This window comes from Delphinus delphis, chromosome 11, assembly GCF_949987515.2.
Source record: "Delphinus delphis chromosome 11, mDelDel1.2, whole genome shotgun sequence".
Lineage (NCBI taxonomy): Eukaryota > Metazoa > Chordata > Mammalia > Artiodactyla > Delphinidae > Delphinus > Delphinus delphis.
The window spans coordinates 39947569-39973884 of NC_082693.1; the positions used below are offsets into that span (position 1 = coordinate 39947569).

The 26316-nt window shown below is 40.7% G+C and overlaps 1 protein-coding gene across 3 annotated transcripts in view; it reads right to left on the reverse strand.

Annotated features, from left to right (window-relative positions):
• The window catches only part of LIMA1 (LIM domain and actin binding 1), an 82964-nt gene that overhangs the window by 12139 nt on the left and 44509 nt on the right, over positions 1–26316 (reverse strand). For all 3 annotated transcript variants that reach the window (XM_060024753.1, XM_060024751.1, XM_060024752.1), the window contains exons 4-8: positions 19880–20344; positions 9167–9251; positions 7894–8042; positions 4930–5037; positions 726–783 (exon numbers count right to left, since the gene is read on the reverse strand). In XM_060024753.1, the coding sequence (XP_059880736.1) occupies positions 726–783; positions 4930–5037; positions 7894–8042; positions 9167–9251; positions 19880–20344 (865 nt within the window). The remainder of the gene's footprint in view (positions 1–725; positions 784–4929; positions 5038–7893; positions 8043–9166; positions 9252–19879; positions 20345–26316) is intronic.

Consider the following 26316-nt stretch of genomic DNA (forward strand, 5'->3'; position numbering starts at 1 on the left):
GCAGGGTTTACTAGAGATCTGTTTAGCTGATACTTCAACTTCTCGCTGAGTTTTCAATGTCTAGTAAACTAATTAACCTGAGGAGAAGCTAGACATCCATATATATTTAAAAAAATAATACACTGAACATCAGAATCAAAAGTGGACATAGTATATTAAAAAACAAAGGTTTTTGTCTTTGGGAGAAGAGAGGCTCAAAATGATTCCAAAATAGGATGAAAAGGTGATCAAATTCAGCACCCACAGGAAAATGTCTAGAATCTAGCCAGAGGGAGGATTATAGTATCTATTTAGATAAATAAGAAAAAGATATTTTTTAAAGGTTACTCAAATACCAATTCTTTATTCCTGTTAATGAATAAAGTCCTTCTTGGCCAACCTTCTATTAAAATGAAACTTCAAAATTATAGTTTTTATAGCATTAACCCTGAAAAGGTTTGGTACAAAAGACAGGATAAGTTCAATGAGAGAAGCATCGAAAGTATTCAGCTGGCCACAAGTTAATCATATTTCGTTGAATTTAACTTCTCTCTTAGGCATGGGATGTGTGAAGGGTACTCAAGCATCAGTCCTTAAAAACCAAGTGAAAGATCTGATCAGCTACATTACTGGGTTTAACATGTTACACATTCTCAGCACTGACAGAACTGGGGACCACCCCCGCCAACCAAACAGGGGCTAGAGAACAAGACCCTCTTCCACCAGACCTAAGAGTGAAAGCTTACGGGAATCATCCTCAGCAGGTGCGGAACGGGCTGCCAGACTATTCTCAGATGCAGAAACCTAGAAAAAGAAAGGCGGGGTGGGGGTGGGGTGGGGGGTGTGGGGTGTAGGGGTGGGGGGGTGGTGGTGGATTAAGAATCACATTAAAAACAAAAGAGCAAACTGCTATTAATGCCATTAAAACCTGCTGACTCCAGTCAGTCACTGGCTGCCTGGGGGAAATAATGGCCCCCAGAACAGCTGAGCATTTAAACAAGAGGCAGCAAAATGTCTTTTATGAGGATATTAACATGCCTCTCAATTACAGAGTAACGCAAATAACAGACTGCAAGCAACTGCCCAAAGTGTGCATTATCTTCCTTTATAAAAGAAGTTCTAAACCATATCTTTGTACTCTCAAAAAAAAGGCGGGAGCGGGGAGGGTACAAAACAAAACCCTCTATCAGGGAGAGCAAAGCTCCTCACCACAAACCACAACTCGTGTAACTGTAACTCACTCCAAGGCAAGATAAAGTCTTTACATATAGGAACTATTCTTTTATTTTCCTAACTCCTTATTTCCCAAACAAATGCATTCTGCTGAAACAAGCTTGCTGGTACAGAAGACCTTCTGATAGCTATAAAACAAATTTATCTAAAACCAACCTTTGGTATTATCTTCAAGGTTAGTTTCCCTTTCTAGTTCTGGTCTCAAAATGGCAATGTTTAACAAGATGGCAAATCTTACGTATAGGTGATTATTTTCCCCATTTGGCATCAAATTTAAATAAAAGTACTTTCTACCAGCTCTCTCTCCTTTCTACTGGCCCCTAGGCCTTCCTGGTATCTTCCTCCACACTCAAAATCATGAAGGGTCGGGATTTCCCTGGTGGTCCAGTGACTAAGAATCCGCCTTCCGATGCAGAGGATGTGGGTTCGATCCCTGGTCAGGGAACTAAGATCCCACATTCCACAGGGCAACTAAGCCCGTGCAGCCCAACTACTGAGCGTGCGTGCTCTAGAGCCTGCGCGCCACAACTAAAGAAGCCCACGCGCTGCAACGAAAAGACTCCACATGCCGCAACAAAGATCCCACGTGCTGCAACTAAGACTCCATGCAGCCAAATAAATAATAAATAAATATTAGGGAAAAAAAAGAAAGAAATGCAGAGAACTTCTAGTGAGGTTATGAGGAAGGAATTCCACCCCCCCCCAAAAAAAATCATGAAGGGTCAAGAGGTGACCCAATGTGCACTCCTCGTGAATATTCTTTCATTCAGATGTCAGGGATTTTATGGGTGATGCTGAGTGTTTATATCAGGATGTCTAATGTACTGAATAAATTTACAATGGAGATTAGGTTGTTGGCTGACTGCAGCGTAGTCATTTTTTTCCCTTTATTCTCTGTTCATTACAGGAGTTGTGACATGGTATAAACCAAACCAGTATAATAACAGTTAACATTTATTAAATGCTTACTATGTTCCAGGTATTGGAATGACCACTTTACATGCGTTATTTCATTTAATGATACGAAATAAATTTTCTGAAAGTTGTGCATGGCCATAAAAAGCTCTTCAATTCTTGCTAAATTAGGAGGTGCACCCATCCCAGGATGTCCTTCTTTCATCTCGAATTTAGTCACCTTGAACCTGCAGGGTAAACTTAATGCCAATCATGACATCATTGCACACGCCCAACCAGATGACTTCACTGCAGGAAGAGCCAGGAAAGAGCATGTGAGATTTTGCTCAAACACTTCATTAAAGAAAAGCACAAATTCATTCACAAGAGGAGAACGGGAAGACAATACCTTGACAAAATATTCTATTTCAGGCAAGTTTACCCTGGCATTAATGTCCTTTTGTAACAAACTGAAGTTCAAATAGTTCTTAGGTATTGGTTAACAAAAGCTAGGCAAAGAGTCAAAAGGAGAGCTGAAGCTCTGAAAAAATTTATGAATTTTAAGGCAGCCAAGGGTTCATGAACCTACAGTATATACTTGAAGACTATGTACTATCTTTATCTCCTCTCTTCCCCACCCACTTCCCAATTTGTGATTCAGCTGCAATGATACCCTTTTAGGCTATAATTAAAATGTTCTGATCCTCCAATTCAGCTCAGAGTTCCAGGTTCAAATCAATACGAAGACAATCAAGAAGGAAACATGAAATTAGATATAGGGACAATCCAAGCATGATTTTCCAGACGATCATTCCTCAAATTATGCTCCAAGGACAGATGGGAGGATTTCAATGCTGGGAATATTTTTTTCTCTTAAATGTCTTTTTTACAGTATATAAGAAAAATTCCAAACATATCACTTATACCTAAGATATAATCTCCCACTTAAAAAATGGGAAAACCAGGCAGTCTAATGAGAGAACTCACTTGATACATGACATGTGACATGGAAATAATGCCTGAGCCCACTGTTTCAAGGATGTATGTAATTTGATTATTTTATGATTATGAAACACATTACTGCCATGTAGTTTGTCTTATTATCTCAAAATACATTTGTGATATAGTTTTGTAAAATAAAGCGATTTGATGTTCCTAAATTTTTTCCTGTTCTATTCTTTGAGTCTAATATTGTAGCCATTAATCTGAGACTATTTTTCTGTGTGCCTCCTTTGGTCCAAGTGTGTAGTATATCTCATGAGTTCCTGTTGGTATGCTGTCAATATATCTATTTTAAAGTCTGTTATAATCAAATAAGTTTGAGAACTATTGCTCTTAACCCATTTTAATTATCTCCTCACCTTTTGTAGAATGGCCTCAAGGGTGTTAATATGTGTAACAGAAACAATGACTATACTCCTATTAGTCACTGTAATAGACTTGAAAGCTCTCTCCTCATCTAACTTAACATTTGATTATCATATTGACAGAAAGACCAACGAGACTGGGTAATGGATTGGCAGAGAAAATGATAAATTCACCTGACATATATATTGTTACTTAATCCAACTAAGCCATCCATCTAACCATAAATGTATAAAACCTGATTTGCTTAAAACCTTCCCATGGCTTTCCTCCGACGCAGGACTACAATCATACTCTTAAGGGTTTTTCAAGACCCAACCTGGCCCTCTCCCTCCACCTGTCTCTTGCCATTGCCTATAGGTACTTCATGTTCCAGACAAGTCATCTTGGTTGGGTTCTCTGGTTTCCAAACCTCTGTTGTTTCTCCCTTCTCTTTCTTTACTCAACCGTCCCCTTATTCACTTGGTCTATTTCCACACATCCCTCAAGACTTGGCTCAGATATCACCTTCTTTTTTTTTTACATTTATTTATTTATTTTTGGCTGTGTTGGGTCTTTGTTGTTGCATGCGGGCTTTCTCTAGTTGCAGTGTGCAGGGGCTACTCTTCGTTGCGGTGCGGGGGCTTCTCACAGCGTGGCTTCTCTTGTTGTACAGCACAGGCTCTAGGCACACAGGTTTCAATAGTTGTAGTGTGCAGGGGCTCAGCAGTTGTGGCTCGCGAGCTTTAGAGCACAGGCTCAGTAGTTGTGATGCACGGGCTTAGTTTCTCCACAGCATGTGGGATCTTCCCGGACCAGGGCTCAAACCCACGTCCCCTGCATTGGCAGGTGGATTCTTAACCACTGCGCCACCAGGGATGTCCCAGATATCACCTTCTTGAGGAAGTCAGGTTAAGGGTCCTTAGTCCAAGCTTCCAGGGCCCCTCATAGCCCTTTCACGGCACTTGTTATACTGTTTTACAATAGCCAACCTACACTCATCTCCCTCCTACTCTGTTAGCTTTCTTGCAGGTAAAGACCACGTGGAATGGTTTGTTCACATTTAGTTGCTAAGCTCAGCATTGCCTGTGCTTAGCATAGTGCCTAGCTTTCAAAATACTTTGAAGTGAAAGAATGACATTTTCTTACATAAAATGTGTTAAATTAATAATATACAAATAACTTTGAAGATGATATCTCTATTCAAACCAGGTTTTTAAAAATTACTTAAGCTCTAAGTCCTCTGAGCATTTGCTGGGCAAAAGAATTTTCCAGTGAAGGTTCATTATTTGGTCAGCTATAAGTTGCAGAGCTCCCCAATCAAAATTATGTGACCTCCAAAAAAGACAATCTGTCCTGGCAGCTGTTACCAAATTCCCAGACACTCTACAGCCTAGAGTTAGAATCGTTTCTAATTTTAAGCATCTAATTTAGAACACATGCTTCCCTGGCAAATGGACATCAGACTTTCCAACCCACCTTTTCTCCATCCTGATGGGCGATGCAGACCTCAGGACCCGGGGGCACATTCTCCTTTTGCTCCAATTTATGAGTTTTGATTTCACCACCACTAGCTCTCAACTCATTCTACAAAATAAAAATAGTCTGTGAATTAAAAAAAAAGTCTCACGATTCTCTTCATAGCACATCTATTAAATAAACTTGGAATGTTAAAAAAGAAATTATTTTAAGAGGCTTTAAGTCAAATCAACCCCCTAACTCTCACAAGCAAAACCCATTGACTTGTGAAATGACAAAAGCAGCTTTGTGGACACATACCTCAGAGTTAAATATTTATACAACTAGTCTAAAACTGGATGCTCATTAGAATACAGACACACACACAGACCACCCCCCGCATACAATGTTCTCGTGATTCACTCTTCTAGCAGCAGAGCTTGTGGGAATGCAAAGCTGGTGAGTTTTACCAGAAAAGACCATTCTGGAGCAGGGGAAAGGAGATGCCAAGTGCCAATAATTAAGAAAATATACTGACCATATATATATAAATGCCCGGCCTGGAAAGAGAGACAGCAATGATGTATACATATAAAAATTGAAATTATACTTAATGATACCATAAAACAGCCTTTCTTTGTGAGACTTTCAAAGACATGTTTTTAGCATAAAATTCATTCAGTATACTAAAGACATACCTTATTTTACTTCTCATAATAGAGCTTCAACATAAAAAAACAGGCATAAGGAATCAGAAGGAGTAAGTGTAAACATATTTGTTTTCCTTGCAAAGAACACTTGGGGCAAAATATTAAAATTGACTTTATTACTAGATCCATAATCAGTACAGAGGTAGATGAATGCGGACATTTCCTACCTTTAGTCTGCTAGTTATCTACTACCCTTCTGTTCTCTGTGACTCCTTTAGGCATGGGGAGAAAAAGAGCGATTTATGGCCACAAGGCCAACGAAGGGAGTGTGAGTGCAACTGACTCAGGTGTGGAATTCCAGGTTGAGCCCTACAGCTCTGGAGGTGCGTCTATGAGGAGGAGCTGGCAGCCAGCACTACAGAAACCAACAGTACAAGAGCCCAAAACTCATTTGTGACCCCATCTCAAAGCCCAGCCTCCGGAATCATTGCCAGAGAGAGTGCGCCTTGCTACAACCATGCTCTGTAAGAGGCCTGAGAAATTCTTTGGGGATGAGATAAAACGTGCTTTTTATAAGAATTCCTTAAGACTTCTCAACTCTTAAAATTTACAGAGCAGGCGAACCGCAATGCAGAAACTCTTATTTAGGAGTTAAAAAAAACAAAGTCACTGAACAGGTTTTTCCACTTAGGGAGTCACCTGGTAAGAATGTTTATAGCAGGAGGGCACTGAGAAGCAGCAAAATCCTGTAACAGAGGGAATTAAGCTCCACAGATCATCTGTTTGCTGTATCTCCTGACCTGCCTTTTAAGAGAAGTCTAAATTTGCTGATTTTTCACACTCCCAGTGAATAACAAGCCTGTGATGTTCCACTTCGCTACTGATTTACACACAATATCTCTTCTTAAATCGATACTGAAAAATCAAGATGAGATTACTCACTGCCTAGAGACTTAGTCCACCAATAAATACTATCGGAAAATGCATACTTCATAAGGTGGGGGAAAGAAGGCTCAGCTCCTGGAATACACACTGTGATTTCTAACAGGCACTAGTTCAGCCTGCCAAATAAAAGTGAATACTGTTCTTCCAATTTTATTAAAAAATAACAATCAAGAGATTAATAATTTGTCATTTGAAATCTTAGAAGGAACAACTGTTTGAAAGATATATATGTATGTGTACATGTGTATATATGTGTGTGTACTTATGAATAAATGGCATTTAAAAGGCAACTTCAAATAAACAGTTCAGGGCTTCCCTGGTGGCACAGTGGTTGAGAGTCCGCCTGCCGATGCAGGGGACGCGGGTTCGTGCCCCGGTCCGGGAGGATCCCACATGCTGTGGAGCGCCTGGGCCCGTGAGCCATGGCCGCTGAGCCTGCGTGTCTGGAGCCTGTGCTCCGCAATGGGAGAGGCCCGCGTACCACAAAAAATAAAAATAAAAAAAATAAACAGTTCAGTTGTGTCCTCCTGCCAGTTAAGCCTAGGAAAGTATAAAGTGGAAAGACCCTCCATGCTACTTAGAATACATTTTTGTGCTTACTGAGTATGTCATCTTCCTGTCATTTCTCCCCCTTTTTCCTATCCACTATTCTATTTGTTTAGAAAATTATTACATCATAAGAAGTGAAGATTAAGTAGACCCTATGTTGTATGATTTCATTTACATGAAATGTCCAGAACAGGAAAATCCATAAAGACAGAAAGCCCCTGGGTTGCCAGGGGATGAGGGAAGTGGGGAATTGGGAATCACTGCACAGGTATGGGTTTCTTTTTTTGGGGTGATGGAAAATTTCTGGAATCAGACAGTGGTGATGATTGCACAACCTTGTGAATATATTAAAAATCACTGAGTTGCATATTTAAAAATGGTGATTTTTATGTCAGGTGAATTATATATCAATAAAAATTGCAAAAAACACCCCAACCCACATTAATGTTGAATATATTCAATATTTCTCTCCAGTATTCTCCCTTTCTTCTCTCAAAAACAAAAATAAGTGTATATGTTAAAACTAATAAAATACTATCAATACTTCTTTAACAACAAGATTAAGTAAAAGCATCAGGAAAATTCTCATTGACATTACTGGATGGTAACATCACACAAAAAAATGAGTGGGGTGGGAATGAGGCCTAGGAAAGCAAAGTCAGGATTAGAACATGGTGAGGATTATGAATGAAGCTAGGGTAGGATTTATGTGAAGAGAGAATGGCTGGGGACCAGTAAGGAGCCAAGGCTCACAGGTCAGGGTCTGGAAGACACTTTTAGTTCCCGTGCTCAGTGACCATTTGCTGGATGAGTGAACGAATGACTGATGCTGAACACATACTGTATAGTTGGTGGAACTGCTTTGTTTGGACACAGCTGCCTGGTACTTGGCCATTCGATCCTTTATGGAGGTTTCTGACAGGCGTGGGAACTCCAGATTTCGCCTACTCTCGCTTTTCTCTGAGTTGAATGATGAAGGTGACAACTGACCTGCAAGCATTGCAAACAATGTGCTTTATTAGAAGATAAAATGTGATTTGAACGATCTCAAGATTCTAAATTTTGGGCTATTGTAATCTAATATAATCAACCTCTTCTATTAAGAATACAAAGAAGGGGGACTTCCCTGGTGGTGCAGTGGTTAAGAATCAGCCTGCCAATGCAGGGGACACAGGTTCAAGCCCTGGTCTGGGAAGATCCCACATGCCGCGAAGAAACTAAGCCTGTGCGCCACAACTACTGAGCCTGCGCTCTAGAGCCCGTGAGCCACAACTACTGAGCCCACGTGCCACAACTACTGAAGCCCATGCGCCTAGAGCCTGTGCTCTGCAACAAGAGAAGCCAATGCAATGAGAAGCCCGCACACTGCCACGAAGAGTAGCCCCTGTTTGCCCCAACTAGAGAAAGCCCATGCAGGGACGAAGACCCAATGCAGCCAGAAAATAAATATAATTAATTAATTAATTAATTTAAAAAAAGAATACAAAGAAGGAAATCAGGATTATAACTGTCACTTACAAGGTAACATTCACTTACTTTCCCAACATTAAAAGGAGAACCCTTACCATCACTGAGTGTTATATATTTTGAAATTTTTGTTCATTTAACATGTGAAAAAATTAGATGGCCATGCCATTTTAATTTGCATTTCTTTGATTCCTAGGAGGCTGATGGTTTTCCTATATTAATTGATTTTATTTTCTTTTGTGAAGTGCTTGTATATGCCCCCTTTAAAACATAATAATTCTGCTCTCAAGGTGTTATGTTAGCATCAGTAATACAGGATAACCAATCCTGACAGGGGATAATGTCCATCCATGGGAGCCCTCAAGCCCCAGATGACCATGGAGCCAAAACTGTCGGTAACAGTACTTCCCTTATAATCCTGCAAAGTTACCCTTTGGTTAACACAGGTTACTGTTGATAAAGTTGGATTAAAAATACAGAGAAGCTATTTGGAAAAAGCAATGAGATTTGGGAATGGCTTGTATCTAGCAGCCTTTCTTTTCATTCGTACCACTCTTCCTTTAAAAGCATCAGCTTCGCGGTCAAAAGGTATTGTTACTAATGAGTACTTCCTAGAAAATTTCCCACACATGGAACTCTCTGCTTACCTGGGCCTATTTCCAAGTCATCCAGAGAATAGCTGTTTTCAGAGATCTTTCTTCCACCTGCGCTTCGGCTTTGGGCCCGAAGAATCTGTTTGGAAGACAAAACCCAGCAATAAGCTTTGCAGTGAGGATGGGAAATCTTGATGCAATGTTCAAAAAGGAGGCCTGCAAATCTCCTTTATAAATAATATCCAGTAGAGATTAGATTTTATATTAGTTTTTTTTTTTTTTTTTTTTTTTGCCGTACGCGGGCCTCTCACCGCTGTGGCCTTTCCCGCTGCGGAACACAGGCTCTGGATGCGCAGGCCCAGCGGCCATGGCTCACGGGCCCAGCCGCTCCGCGGCATGTGGGATCTTCCCGGACCGGGGCACGAACCCGTGTCCCCTGCATCGGCAGGCGGACGCCCAACCACTGCACCACCAGGGAAGCCCGTTTATATTAGTTTTTATATACAACAGAGTGTGTTTTTAGTATTATAAATATCAAGCACTACATAGTCACAGGTGCCCAGGGGAAAATAAGTAACTCTATACAGGTAATGCTTTCTGTGAAATATCACTGCCTAACCACCTTAACCAGAAAGCCTCAGAATTTAACAATCATTGGAGCAGAATCCTCATGTCCCAGATGAAAATGATGTCTCTCCAAACTGCCAAGTCCTGATGGCAGTATCTTCTGTTGGCCTTCTCCATCCCATTTTATCCCTGCTGTTGCTGCCTGGTTCATGTCTTCATCATCTTTTCCCTGGACTACTACATTACCTTTCTTTTCTTTTTTTTTTTAAAGGAACATTTATTTATTTATTTTTTGGCTGTATTGGGTCTTTGTTGCTGCACACGGGCTTTCTCTACTTGTGGTGAGCAGGGCTACTCTTCATTGCGGTGCACGGGCTTCTCACTGGGGTGTCTTCTCGCTGCGAAGCACAGGCTCTAGGTGCGCGGGCTTCAGTAGTTGTGGCTCATGGGCTCTAGAGCGCAGGCTCAGTAGTTGTGACACATGGGCTTAGTTGCTCCGCGGCATGTGGGATCTTCCTGGACCAGGGATCAAACCCGTGTCCCCTATGTTGGCAGGTGGATTCTTAACCATTGCACCACCAGGGAAGTCCTTGCATTACCTTTCTAATTGGTTCTTCCGCCTTCCAATCAAGGCTCTATGATACTGCCATTATCCCAAGTAAAACAAAAAAATTATCCCCAAATATAAATCTATGTTACTTGACTTCCCAGGTGCACAGTGGTTAAGAATCCGCCTGCCATTGCAGGGGACACGGGTTCAAGCCCTGGTCCGGGAAGATCCCACACGCTGTGGAACAACTAGGCCCATGCACCACAACTGCTGAGCCTGTGCTTTGGAGCCCGCGTGCCACAACTACTGAAGCCCACGTGCTTAGAGCCCGTGCTCCGCAAGAAGAGAAGCCACCGCAATGAGAAACCTGTGCACTGCAATGAAGAGTAGCCCCCACTCGACGCAACTAGAGAAAGCCCGCTCGTAGCAACAAAGACCCAGTGCAGCCAAAAATAAATAAATAAATAAAATTTTAAAAAATCTATGTTACTCTCTTGTTCAAAATTCTTTAAGGATTCCTAATCACTCCTTGAATTAAATCTAAAGTGCTTAGTATGTCACAAAAGGCCAGTTCTAGATCTGGTCCCTTCCTACCCTCTCTGGGTATTCTCTTCCTCACCGCTTACCCTCCAGGAAAAGCAAACCACTGGGAGGTCCATGATATTGTAAATGAGTTCCCTCTACCTGGGTTACTCTTTTATCCTTCTATGTCTAACAGTGCCTGTTCCTTCAAGACTCAGTGTAAGCTAAGCAACAGTCCCTCTGCATCTGCCCTACCTCTCTTCCATAAATCTAAGTAGCCCTTTCTCTGTTCTCAAGGACCTGGCCACACTTCCATTACAATGCTTAACAAATTGTTGCGCGTCCCTCTACTGGACTGGAATCTTAGTTTACTGAGGGCAGAGACCATGCTTTTATTTTTTTAATTAATTAATTTTTGGCTATGTTGGGTCTTTGTTGCTGCGTGTGGGCTTTCTCTAGTTGCTGCGAATGGGGGGTACTCTTGGCTGTGGTGCGCAGGCTTCTCATTGCAGTGGCTTCTCTTGTTGCTGAGCACAGGCTCTAGGTACGCGGGCTTCAGTAGTTGTGGCACGTGGGCTCAGTAGTTATGGCTCACGGGCTCTAGAGCTCAGGCTCAGTAGGTGTGGCGCACGAACTTAGTTGCTCCGCGGCACATGGGATCTTCCTGGACCAGGGCTCGAACCAGTATCTTCTGCATTGGCAGGTGGATTCCTAACCACTGTGCTATCAGGGAAGTCCTATTTTTTATTTTTTAAATAGAAAAGTGGAAGGTACAGATTTATTTAATAAAAAAATGATTCCCGTAAATGACTACATTTGTATCTCTCAAATTTAGGGTAGATCTCTAATGAAAGTTCCAAATTCTAATTTTACGACTAGAAAAGTAACTGAAGAAAGCCACTTAGTAAGTATCAGAGGATGTTCCCAGACATAAAACACAGACAGTATGTCATGTTTATTCAGCTTGCCATGAGAGCCTTCAAGCAGATCCTATCATTGAAATCTCAGTTTATTTCCAGATAACTTAACATGGAAAAGATGTGTGAAATCCAGTATGACAGGAGACAAGAGTAAAAAAGATTTAGCTCCCTTTTGAATTCAACATTAATAAATAATTATTAAACCTTTAAGTTCAATGGACTAATCAACCAACAATAAAATTTAAGACAGTGAACTATCCCTTTTTCAAGTCCTCCCCACGCCCCCGCCCCCCAGCCCTCTCTCTCTCTCCTTGGAGATAGAAAATATGCCACTTCAGAAATCAGAGCCAAGGATTTGGTTTGCTTGTACCCTACCAAAAAGAATACAGTTTCTAGCAAATTCGATATATATTTAATGTACTGCATCTCCAGTCATCTTTGCTATTTACATTATTGGTTGAATCTATTTACAAAAAAAAAAAAAACTAAAAGAAACTGTAGCAACTCTAACCTTGCCACATCATACTCGGGTCAGCTGCACCAACATCAGTCACATCCACATGACTCCTATGATGCAACACATTTTTGGTCTGGGAACAGCCTACCATTTGGAAATGAAGATTATCAGCCAAAGTGAATAGATAAGTTTGGCAGAATACCCTCCATCCACATTTTTCTGTTTTTAAAACATTTCTCTTTTGCAGATAGTTAAAGGAAATTCCAAAGATCTATTCCAAACGCTGCTGCACTGTAAAAAGATCATTATAAAAACTAAAATTTTCAGGGCTCAAAAAGGGAGAAAGCCTGGAAATATACTTTTTTTTTAAAAACCAAAAGGGAATGGGTTCTGCAGTCTTAACACTGGAGCAATATTTCAAATATTTACATTCTGTCAAAGGTAAATTTCAAGCATAATTCCAAGAGTATGTGTTACATGTTGCAACCTGCTAGGAGTTTAGTTTTCTGTTTGTGCTTGAAGTTCCTACACTGGTGTTATTGAGAGCAAGACCATTTAGAACCAGAACACATGCCCTGCAAGGTTCTTTGGTTTTAGATGCATAAAATTTCCCATCTTCACTAGCTTTTTATTTAAATCTTTGGGTTAAATAGCCATTTCCCCCCCCAAAGAATTCATGAGGGTTCAATACTCTGAATTATTTTCTTTCAACTATTAAAAAAGTGAATCTGCAAAGTCTTTTGGTCTTAGAGAAAAACAGAAAAACGTCTCTGGAAATCAAAGCTATACTGACACTGGTTCTGAGGAGGAATACAGCTCGGAGATTAGATGGCTTTTAATGAGCTCCCGGGTGAAGCACTATGCATTTCTTTTAATACCTTTCCACCTCCAAACCACTCAAATATAAAGAATGACAAGATCCCAGTATACCTGAAATGAACACAATACTGTAAAGCAACTATACTTCAAAAAAAAAAAAAACCCCAAGATCTCAAATTCATTTACTATTCATTTTTGATCCTCATTTTACAAGTGGTAATCTGAGGTTCAGGAAAAAGGTGGGGTTTCCTCCAATATTTCTCAAGGAAAGTAAAGGAGCACAAAAAGAAAAGAAAAGAAAAGAAAAAACCAAACACCAGGAATTCTGATACTGAAATACTCTTCTGTAACACATTTTTATTACATTTCAATCTTTTTTATTCAGATGCCTGAGGCAGCCTTAATCATCATAATCTGTTAAGAGAGAAAAGATAAGACACTTTAAGACTTTCTGGAATTTCCTAAGGCTTGGCCTCACCCCACCCCACAAGTCCTCCTTCCTGTCAGCTGACTGCAGCAACTCTCATTAGTGTGACCACCCCTTAAATATTTTCATTGAATCCATAAACCAAATGCATCAACATTTACCGGTAAGTAAATAATAGTCTGGGGCTTTTAGCCAGTAGTCTGTAGAATTTCTTTTCTCTGCAAAGTTTTCTTTAAGAAATAAAGTAATTTAGGTCCCAAATGTCAAGTAAAAAGCAGGATTTCCTGTCCTGTGTATGCTTATTTTCAGGAAAAATTCTCTTTAAAAGTTGATTCTCAACACTTCAATTTACTGAGAGCCATTTCCTTCAACCATTCAACTTTGACCTTCCTTCAGACTCTCTCATCCCTCCAAAGTCAAGCGTGGAGGAAGAATGACTTTTAGGGAAAAATGGGACTTTGCTGAACTATGCATGGAGATCATATGGTGTAGATAAAATCTGGCCTTAATTTCTCAAAATACTGAGAGAGAAACATTTCCTTCTCCAGGGACCCTCGCAGAAAAAATACAGCTCATTTAAGTACAAAATACACACAGAAGGAGCACTTATCTCCAGGCAGGGGGATTTCTCTCTCTCTCTCTCTCCATATATATGTGTGTGTGTATATATATATACACATACATATATGTATAAATAAATATATATATATATATATATTTTTTGGTTGCACTGCGCGGCTTGCGGGATCTCAGTTCCCCAACCAGACTGAACCCGCGCATGGCAGAGAAAACCCCCCGAATCCTAACCACTAGATCACCAGGGAACTCCCATATTTTGTATTTCTAAGTGTTCTATAAAAATTATGTATTACTCTTACCGGGAAGATCCCACATGCCGCGGAGCGGCTAGGCTCGTGAGCCATGGCCGCTGAGCCTGCGCGCACAGGCTCCGCGGCTGGAGAGGCCACGGTGGTGAGAGGCCCGTGTACCGCAAAAGAAAGAAAGTATAATGAAGTAACATTGTGTGTGTGTGTGTGTGTGTGTGTGTGTGTGTGTGTGTGTGTGTGTGTGTGTGTGTGTGTGTGTGTGTGTGTGTGTGTGTGTGTGTGTGTGTGTGTGTGTGTGTGATTGTTCAGATGACTAATTTATATAAGAAAAACAAACCTCCCGTGTGTGTGTGTGTGTGTGTGTGTGTGTGTGTGTGTGTGTGTGTGTGTGTGTGTGTGTGTGTGTGTGTGTGTGTGTGTGATTGTTCAGATGACTAATTTATATAAGAAAAACAAACCTCCCGTGTGTGTGTGTGTGTGTGTGTGTGTGTGTGTGTGTGATTGTTCAGATGACTAATTTATATAAGAAAAACAAACCTCCCGTGTGTGTGTGTGTGTGTGTGTGTGTGTGTGTGTGTGTGATTGTTCAGATGACTAATTTATATAAGAAAAACAAACCTCCCAAACTCACAAGCTTCTAACTCAAGAGTTTCAGTACAAATCTCTTGCATTCCAGTGTATTCTCTTCATTGCCCTGATGTTTTTTACTCAGTAAAAAGACTATAAAACGTAGGAAGAGGACAGATAGAAAGCTAAAGTCTTTGAGAAGACAGCTGTTAATATGTTTTAATTCTTTCCTGGTTTCCTTAGATTTCAAAAATACGTAAGGCCAGATGTTTTTATCTAATAAATAGCTATTATAATATCCATGAAGATAGTGTTTATGGTAGAAGGGGTACTACGCAATTTCAGTTCTTGTTCTGATGTTAATTAGCCACATGACATCGGGCATATCAGTTAATTTCTCTGACGTCAGCTGTTTCCATCTGTAAAATAGGGATTTTAATATCCTGCGAACAATGAGCTGAATTAAATAACATTTTACAATCACTTATAGTTCTAGGATTTCTGTCAACGATCTTGATAGGGATTTCTCACTCATTGTAACTCCTTAATGAATTAGAAGGCTAAAGGAAATGACTAATCAATTTATCTGGATACACACCTATGTTGTTTAATCCAGGAGTGAGTCCAGTAGCAGAAAGAAAAGGTGATTTTGTGGGGCAAATGATGTCTTTCTGGCCCCTACGAACTCTAATGTAGCCAACCAATGCTTAGAGAATATTCCAGTCTCCTGATATTACTTTTCAACATATTTTATTTTAATGGAACCGGATAGAAACCAGTAAGTAGTTAACTGGCATGAAAATAAGCAGAAAAGAGATGACTGGTCTCTAACTGACATATCAAAGACAGCCATTTAGGGCAACAAACAGAAAGATCACGATTCCCTGACTGGCATCTTTATATCTGGATCCATTATTGTCTTACCACAAAAGACCAAAGGTTTACTCAGAGTTACTAACTAGGTAAATAAAACTTAATCTATACGAGTAGGAGGTCTTTACAAGAAATGTACCGCTAACAGAGAGGTCAAAATAACACTGAGAACTTAAGAGTTCATCAACAGATGAATGGATAAAAAAGATGTGGTATATATATATATATAGGCTTAATCCTGACCCAAGCAAAAGACAATATTTTAAATAGGTGATGAAGGTAGAAATACACCTTCCAAATATTTGGTCTGTATTCTCCTTTCCAAGGATTTGTGTGAACCAGATAAGTTAGGAACCAACCAGAAAGAATTGAGACTTAAGGAGCCTGTCCCTACATTGTTTGGTGATTTGAATAACTGCATCAAGGCCTTTGAAGATTATGGATTCAAATGTCAACATGATGATAACTGAATATTGGTTATAACTGCTTGACCAGTTTTCTCATAAAAGAATGCCCGGAATAGTTACTCTGGCTACGTAAAACCCAGATCAACATACACATGGAGCTAGGGATGCTAAGCCACATGCAATGTATGTCACTGGGGGGTGGGAGGGGGGCTTCTTTTTCCTCATAACTTATAGGTTACATTCATCCATCCACTGCTCATTTGCTCATAGGAATTAGAAGTATCATGTTCGACTAAAACATCTGACCAGAATAACCTATCTATTCACCAAAGGTAGAGGATAAGTGAGGAACAGCCTTTAATCAGTTCTCATTATTTATAAGTTATTTGAGTTCTAAGCTTCTTTTCTCCTTTTTACTAAATAAACACTATGAGCCAAGTCATTGTGCTGACCACTGGGAGATAAAAGCATCATTACTTTGAAAGAATTATAGACTGGGGAGTGTACAAATTCATACATGACTATTAAAGAAAGCATGATATAAGTGACCAAAGAGAAGTAAAAAGAAAATTCTACAGGAGGGTGAAGGTAATTTCATCTGGGAAAAAACTGAGGTAGGTCTCACAGTCTTCCTAGACCTTGAGGAGTAAGATTTCAAGAGGTAGAAATTAGGGGAAAGATATGACTGATTTAAAATGAGGAATAATCCAGGGTTTGAGTATAAGATTGGCTATGAGACTGGAAAGGTAGGTTGAGCTCAGACTGTAGAAGACCCAAATATTAAATATGGATTAATTCTGAGACATCCAAAGTTTCTGATCAAGGGAATAACGTAATTTACAACTATGCTTAGAAAAATAAATAGCAACAGTGTGGAGGATGGAAGGGAAGAAAAAAATGAGAGGCTAATAGGAAAGGTTGCAGCAATACCACAAGGCAAGATGTAATAAGGCTAAACCATAGAAGTAAATGTGGGACCTCCTGGAGAGAATGGCCCATACTTGAGAGATGTGTAGACTTATGTAGATGGCTTAGTAAGTGACTGACTGAGAAGAGGCAGGCACAGAGAAGAACTGATCCCAAGCTTTACAGACCAGGAGATGTGGTGAATGGTGATGCACTAAGGGACACCAGGGGTAGCGCGGGTTTTGGTTGGAAAGATAATGGATTCTTTTTTAGCCTTCTTGAATTTGAGTGCTTAAGGGATATTCACAAAGAGATGTGTGATCCGGCAGGCAACCACAAAATTGGGGCTGAAGCTTGGGTTAAGAATTCAAGATTAGAAGCTAGTTTTGGGATACGTCTCTTGGAGTCCTGGAAAGAGATGAGACTACACAGGGAGGGAGAAAAAAACAGGACTGCAGAGAAGAGATCAGGAAGAAAAGTGGACAAGAACAGAAACCATCTCAGACAAAAGGGAGCAAGAGAGACTAAGAAAAGTAGAACTCAAGCCAATTAACTTGGCCTCCTGTAAATAACTCTGATAAAAAGATTTAGGAGATAAAAGATTTAGATCATTGCATTTCCATTATCTATGTGCTCCCTGACCCTGCTCAGCTAGTTAGTTGAGATTTAGTCCAGTTCTTTAAAATTCTATTATGGAGACAAAGATTCACATGATTTGTACCTAATATATGCCTTTGTCTCACAGAAGTACTAAATTTTTAGCTCTGAGGTAATCATTCTTACTTGTATACTCTTGCTCCGAAAAGGACTGCTAGTGTCTCCACCATATTTCTCAGAGCTTCCTTCCAAAGATCCAATTATGTAACTTCCTGATTAAAGCCTTATCCATATTAAAGCTGAAATTATGATAACAATAACCATAACCTAGTTTCAAACTGATTAGTTATTCATTAAACTAAGGTAGACAAAACTTTTTTTTAAACAGTTTTACTGAAATACTAGACAAACATTTTTAAAGTAATCTAGACTGTTTCCAACATGGGTAATGATGCTTATTTAGAAGCAGCTATAAAACCAAGGGCAGTTGTGTTTTACATTCCCTAAGCAGTCCATTAAACGACAAATGACTATTTAATCAGGAAGTTTAAAAAGTACCTCCACCCAAAAAAAAAGCCCAGGTCAATCTTAGAACCCCTCCATCTTCTTAGACCGTTAGCAATCAGGCTGAGTGCCAGTCTGAGCTGGTAGGACCTTTCTTTATATGAGAATTTTTTTCTCTGCTTTGACCAGCCACAAAGAGACAGGCTTATTCTGGCCCATCTTTCACTAGACATTTACAAGAAAAAAGTCTCTCACCAGATCCTTACACATAATCAGCATTTTGTTTGCTGCAGTCCCAATCATTTCCTACCTTGGGCCAGTTTTGACATGTACCAGCCTTTTGCACTGAATCTACATTGTGTGTGCTGCCATGACATCAGCCATCCTGCCCCTAACAGGGTCTGAGAGGAGGAGACTTACAATGGTGCTTTGACTCACAACAAAGACCCTTCCTCTCTATTTAGGATTTCTGACATTTTTTCCCTCCATTTAAAATTCTTCTTCCCATTTAAATTTTTTAAAGTTTTTTTTTTTTATTTTTATTAAGACCATAAAGGGGAAAGAGGGAGTTGGCAGGCCTAGAGGACTCAAAACTGAGAGAGATGAGAGTTTAAGAAAAGTCATAAAATGCTTTGTGGTTACATCTCTTGCCAACTGGTTTCAGTGTTAAAACAGAGTAAAAACTCATGCAGAGAAAAGGGTTCTAGCTTTGCAAATCTTTAAAAATTCTTTCTATTGATACATCCTCAAACAGATGATCGCTGAACACTAAAGAATTTTTCCAGGTAGAAAAGTAACAGGCACCGCAAGATACAAGATGAGATGGCTACATCACACCAAACATAACTGAGGATTCTAGGATAAGTTATCTAATTTTTACCTCAGAAGAAATGCTTCATACCATTACTTCACAAATGTAGAAATTTGGGCCAATACTTAGCTGAAAAAAATCTGCTTTCCCATCTAAAGGGAATCTAGAGTAAATGAGGGCTTTGCTCCCCATCAGATCTGTTTATTTCATTATAATGACTGTTGTAACAAACCAACCCCATGTACAAAGCCAGATATGCAGGAAAGTATGAGAAAACTGGAAAAATTTACCAGCTCTGCGGCCCCTGTATTGTGTTATAAGTCACCAGCATATGTAACTCATTTTCTAGTTAAGTAATTCCCTCTGGGGACCTGGTCTGCACTCCACATGAAGGATCAAGTTTCATTAGCAGTTGTAGGAAAATGCAACCCTCTGTATTTGCAAGTCAAAACTCCTGAAGGCTACGGCTAGTCTGGCTATCTTCATTGATTTTTCCTGGGATAGGATTTTAGCTGATAGAAAACATTTGTTGGAAGGCACAGATGAGGAAGTTGAGAAGAGAAAGGATTCAGCTAGCAAGGAGACAACTAAACCTCAGTCTTAATGTTAAACTCTGGCCTTAACACTCAGCCTGCAGCTGTGTCCAGGCAGAGAGAGATTCAGCAGTAATTCCACCCCCCCAAAGCTACAAATGACAAAAGGCACAGGAAGACAAATTAAAAGGGCAAGCATACAAAAACACATAACCCAATCAGCATCAAACTCTTCATTTCTCGATATTGACCTGAATCCCAGTGTGCACTTGATTTCACGTGAAATTGGGTCACACTCACAAATCTTAGCATCTCTGTAAATAATTCATTTGAGACTTTTTATTAACTACTCGTCTAACTTGAATCAAAAAACATACTGACCACATACTCACCATTACACAAACCGTCTAGACTAGAAAAACAGCTTTGTTTAGCTACTTGAATTGGCTTTTTCAAGCTTTAAACCCACCCAGTCCTTACCTTGGTTTGAGTTGGTTCACCTTTCTCAAACATCATCTTAAGCCTGTTCAGCGGAACATTGTATTTCTCTATTTTGTTTGCAGCTTCTGCATTTTCACTTATTTCGGGTTTTCCTACTTCATGCCTGGATTCTCCCAGACAATTTTCCATTTTTTTACTTTCTGCTGATTGGTCTTTAAGATGCTCACTGTCCTCGATGCGGGGGTACGGATACTGAATAAGAGCTTCAGGAGGCGATTTGATTCTAGGTCTGGGGTGGACTCGTTCCTCTTGGTCAGCCTCGACCCCAGAGGCAGAGCTGTTTGCCACTTCAGCGGGAGGAGGGTCGCCTCTATGCCTGACCTCGGTGCTGCTGTTTCGCACGGAGTCTGGGAGAGAGTCTGCTCCCAGCACTGGGTTCTCCCACTTCTTCTTTAACACGGTCAGGTTCCCCCTTCTAAAGTGCTGGGGGAGATTTTCAGTGTTCTAGAAGAACAAAAAGTGAATGCCAGTTATAACTTGCCTGCTGAAACATTCAAACATGCTGTTCTTTGTAAAATGAAAGTTAAAACTCCAAGCTGCTCCCGGTCCACTGTCGTTTCAGACAGCTGTGAACAGTTACAGCCCTGCCACATGGAGAAAGCATCCACCGCAAGAGAGGGAGAGGGGAAGAGAGAAAAAGTCAGGAGCTAAAGCAGGAAGTGATAAAACAGGATAGCCTTATAAGGACAAAATGAGAAGAAAGGAGAGCTCAGATCTAATGATAGTTACATTGGAGACAAGGGATTTTTTATCCAGAGATTAATGGGGAAAACAGAAAGAAAAAGCAAAATACCAGTTACTTTAAACCCTGTAAATATGCATTAATAAAAGTTCATCACTGAGATATGGGAACATATGTATATGTATAACTGATTCACTTTGTTATAAAGCAGAAACTAGCACACCATTGTAAAGCAATTATACCCCAATAAAGATGTTAAAAAAAAAAAGTTCATCATTACGTGCCACAAAATCACATCCTGGCTGGGTTTTTTTCTTCTAAATGAGACAAAGATGCAGTATAGCTTAAACTACACAATACCAATAATTGTGGACAGTAGCATCAAGAATTGAAACTCTTTGTGGAAATTTAAAGCAGCCACCAGACTTTTACATGTATATATCATCATATCCGACATGATTTACATGAACAATCAAATTTTATTTTTTACATAAGAACCTAATCCTTTTTCCCCCCTGTACTTCTCTACATGTTTGTCCATGTATAAATCCTCAGTTTTCAGAAAATTCACTATTTTCCAGATCCTTTGGTTGAAAAATACCCAGGCTTCATATGAAACACTACTACCACCCCCTCTCTTGATGGAAGGACACACATTTACACATCTAAGACAGTTCTCTTTTGCGTGGGTCAAACTGGAATTAATTTGTACATATAAGACAGATTGAAAACAACCTGGAAAGTGTCAACGTTGTTCCGCAGTAATAGAGGAGACATGCTGGGTGAAGTAAAATTCAATGTCCCGGACTCTGAAAGCACTCCTAAATAAATTAAGCAGCAGCACCTTCCCAACAAATCACAAACTCCAGTACCTTCTTGCCCTCCATTCCTGCAGCCTGTGGCTCACCGGTCTTTCAACTAAGAAAGGACAAACCACCTAGGACTGAAAGACTCTGGGGTATTAAACAGGATTAGCAGCTATATTGGGAATTAAGTCTCTCACCCTATTACTCTTCTGAATACACTCTGAGAGCCACTTCATCAAGTAGGACCAAGGCATGGAAAAAAGAAAGTTACAGAAGAACAACTGCTTGATATTTGTGTTTAAATCTTAGCTGACAAGATGCTTCATTGGGGGAAGCATGTATGGACCAGAAATTTAAGCAGCAAGAAAAGTTTTCTTGTTGGAAAAGAGAAAATTTAAAAGCTGGTGCTACCTTAACTGCCAGAAGCACTCTTGGCTCTGTGCACCCTCCTGAGACACAATGGATGAGTCATCTGGGTCTCCAACTTCACCTGCTCTGCCCTGCCTAAACAGGAGCCTTGAGAATCAAAGTGGCATTTTGCCTTGGTAACTGGACACTACTTTTTTCAGAGACATATCATGTGATCGAAGTATATTTATTGACATGCAAAGATGCTCATAAGATACTTTTGAGTGAATAAAGCTAATTATAAGACATCATGGGGGGCTTTCCTGGTGGCACAGTGGTTAAGAATCCACCTGCCAATGCAGGGGACAGGGTTTCAATCCCTGGTCCTAGAAGATCCCACACGCAGTGGAGCAACTAAGCCCACGCACCGCAACTACTGAGCCTGCGTGCTATAACTACTGAAGCCAGCGTGCTATAACTACTGAAGCCAGCGCTCCTAGAGCCCATGCTCCGCAACAAGAGAAGCCACCACAATGAGAAGCCTGCGCACCGCAAAGAGTAGCCCCCGCTAGCCTCAACCAGAAAAAGCCCGCACGCAGCAACGAAGACCCAACGCAGCCAAAAATTAAAACAAATAATAATAAAATTAAAAATAAACTTAAAAGAAAAGAAAAAAAAAAAACACAGCATGGGGAATTCCCTGGCAGTCCAGTGTTAGGACTTGGAGCTTTCACTGTTGTGGGCCTGGGCCTGGATTCAATCCCTGGTCGGGGAACTAAGATCCCCCAAGTCGCGGCCAAATATTAAAAAAAAAAAAAAAAAAAAAAGACAGCATGATCACATTTTATAATACACATATATGTTTCTAAATATAAACATAGAAAAGTAGTCCAGAAGAAAAGACATCAGGATGTTAACAGGTTGACACGGGCATTTGTATTTTCTTCTTCTTTTTCTTTTTAGGATAAATGTGCTTTCATTGTGTAATAAAAATGAATATAAAAATAAAATTATGCATCGTCTTCATATCACAAGAAAAAGGTTCTATGGAATATCAAATAATTTTGATGTTACTTGTAAACAGCTTGAAAGCTGTCATCTCTACTTTACTTGTCATGACCTGGAAGAGAGGGATTTGTGTGACGGAGTACCAGCAATGTCCCAAACAAGGACCTGGGTGGAGGACATCCCTTAGCGGGGCATCTTAACAGAGGCGTGAATGTGCTCTTTTATTAAAAGGAGTTCTTAAGGATACAAGTTCAAAAGTGCTGGGGTGGGGACAAGTAGGGGAGGGGTAGCGCTGTAAGGTCGGACAGCATTAAAGGCCCCAGAACTTGCCATCACTCCTGGCAGCACCACCCAGGTCATGCCAGCTTTCCAGGCCTTTAGAGCTTGAGGCAAGCAAAGATGGGGCAGAAGCAGTAGCTACAGTCTTTCTGGGGAAGAAAGAGAAGGAAGAAGGCACAGAACAAAAGCTAGAGCTGAAAGCAGACCGGGCAGCACAATGAAAAGAGTACTGGACTGAGTTAGCCTGGGTTATCATTGGATAGTGGATCATGGGCCACCTACATTTTCTTCTCTTTCTTTATCTGTATTTTCTTTTTAATTAATTTTTAATTGAAGTATAGTTGATTCACAATATTGTGCTAGTTTCAGGTGTACAGCAAAGTGATTCAGTGATTTTTTTTTCAGATTATATTCCATTACAGGTTATTACAAGACACTGAGTGTAATTCCCTGTGTTATACAGGAAGTCCCTGTTACTTATCTATTTTATGTATAGTATCTGTATTTCCTACAATGAACATGCATTACTTATATAATCCAGCTCCATCCAGCCAAATGACCCTGGGCAAGTTTCTTAATTTCTGGAAACTTCCATACAGGGCTACTGTGGAGGATAAATGAGATTATATTAAAGCACATAATGTAGTATTTGACCAGGAGCGGTGACTATTGTTAAATGAGTGGCCCTCCCCACTCCCCAGCCATACCTCACAACGGTGATCAACCGCAGTAGCCAGTCATCTCTCAAATCCTGAACTTGGGTTCCAGTCACTTACTGTTGTTTCTACTCTCTCTACAGTGCCTACTGTTTCAGAGTAGGGCTGGGGCGGGGGACGGGGGCTACAAAATAAGGTGAAATTTTAGTCGATGTCATTTGTGTCAGGGTTTTAACTTTTTCCCAAGTATTTTCCTAGAATAAGGCAGTGGGAAGTCAAGGAGGGTACAAGTTTTCAAGGGCCCCATTGGTTGCTGGACTACCACATCCTCCTTTTCAAGGTGACATCCAGCATGCTGCTCATCCTATCCAGCAAGGCTGAGAATCTCTGCAGACATTGACTCTGGACCATAACCGGCTGCCTAAATCCGGATCAGACACACTCAGGAGATGCAATGCAGTGTCCTTTCTGCAGGAGCATTCAACTTGGAAAGGGCCTTAGATAAGTCCCTTCCTCTCTTTGGGTCTGTTATGCCACCCACAAAATGAAGAGGCTGGGTCAAATGAGCTTTAACATTGAAATCTTGGCAGGGGAATCTTCATCTTAACAGCAGGAGGATACTTGGTAGGATACAGCAGTGGGGCTAGAAACACGGACTACCTGGATGTACAGACTCCAAGGAAGGGAATAAATTCCTAGGCTAAGAGCTTCTCAGAAAAGTGGTAGCCAGTCATTATGGAGATGAATGCCCAAACAGCACAGATTTCAAGAAGTGGCACATCCCATGCTTAAAAGGAACCTGAAAATATAACTGATGGTCGTATTAATGGTCTGTGTTTCTGTGTCCTAGATGCAAGTGGAAGAGGAAGAGAAAAGGAGGGCTGAATTTCTGGGAATCCAAGCTATCATGTAACCTGATCCTAGTATTTGCTAAAGGAACAAATTTACCCACCTGCTCCTGAATGTTTCTCTACCGTGCTTTCCATGAATATTCTTTCACCTGGAGTATTCAGGTGAGTACTCTTTCACCTGGAGAGTCACCTCTGTAAATTTATATGTACATTTCTCCCTATTCTTCAGGAGACAAATTAGGTCTCTTACAAGTCTGGTGGATCTTAAAAGCAACTGTCTGTCATTAATGGAAAAACTGGTAAGATTTGAATAAAGTCTGTGGTTTAGCTGATAGCATTGTACCGATGTTAATTTCTCAGGTTTTATAAATGTAGCACAGTTATAGAAGATGTTAACATTAGAGGAGGCTAGGTGGAGGTGCACGGGAGCTCTCTGTACTATCTTAATAACTCTACTGTAAATCCAAAATTATTTTAAAATAAAAAATTTGTTAAAAAAAAGAACCATCCTTCAACTTTGTCTTCTTCCAGCTATTGCTGTCTCCCTCCCACATTTCACAGTTAAGAGTGTTGAAAGCACAGTCTTGTGTAATTGCTATTTCCACTTGACTACTTTCCATTCCCTCTAATTCTACTACCAAAACACTTCTGAAGTAGCACCAATCAGGATCATCAATTACTTCATTATCTTTTTTTTTTTTTTTTGCAGTACGTGGGCCTCTCATTGCTGTGGCCTCTCCCACTGTGGAGCACAGGCTCCGGACGTGCAGGCTCAGCAGCCATGGCCCACGGGCCCAGCCGCTCCGCGGCATGTGGGATCCTCCCGGACCGGGGCACGAATCCATGTCCCCTGCATCAGCAGGCGGACTCTCAACCACTGCGCCACCAGGGAAGCCCCCATTATCTTATTTTTAACTTATTACTTTTCTCAATTACAAAAGTAATTTAAAAAACTTATTGGGGGGGGAGGGCTTCCCCAGTGGCACAGTGGTTAAGAATCCGCCTGCCAATGCAGGGCACGTGGGTTCGAGCCCTGGTCCAGGAAGATCCCACATGCGGCAGAGCAACTAAGCCTGTGCGCCACAACTACTGAGCCTGCGCTCTAGAGCCCGCGAGCCACAACTACTGAGCCAGCATGCTGCAACTACTGAAGCCCGTGTGCCTAGAGCCCATGCTCTGCAACAAAAGGAGCCACCACAATGAGAAGCCCGCGCACCGCAACAAAGAGTAGCCCGCACTTGCCGCAACTAGAGAAAGCCCGCACGCAGCAACGAAGACCCAACGCAGCCAAAAATAAAATAAATTAATTTAAAAACCCCAAAACTTATTGGGGGGGAAGTCATAGTCAATATAAGAATGTATATTTGCCTTGAATATATGCTTTAATTTTCCCTATTTGACTCCCCCATTCCTCCCAGCCAAGATATCCACTGCCAACAGTTTGGTGCACATGCTCTCAATTTTTTCCTTATTTTTATACACTATCTGCAATGTTTTTCTACAAAATCATACTATAGTTACTATTCTGCACCTTGCTTTAATAATTAATGTGCTTTTAAGACCTTTCCACGTTACACAAAATCTTAACCACATAGTATAATATCATATATAACATATACGAGGACTTCCCTGGTAGCACAGTGGTTGAGTCCACCTGCCAATGCAGGGGACACGGGTTCGAGCCCCGGTCCAGGAAGATCCTACATGCCGTTGGAGCAACTAAGCCCGTGTGCCACAAGTACTGAACTTGTGCTCTACAGCCTGCTAGCCGCAACTACTGAGCCTG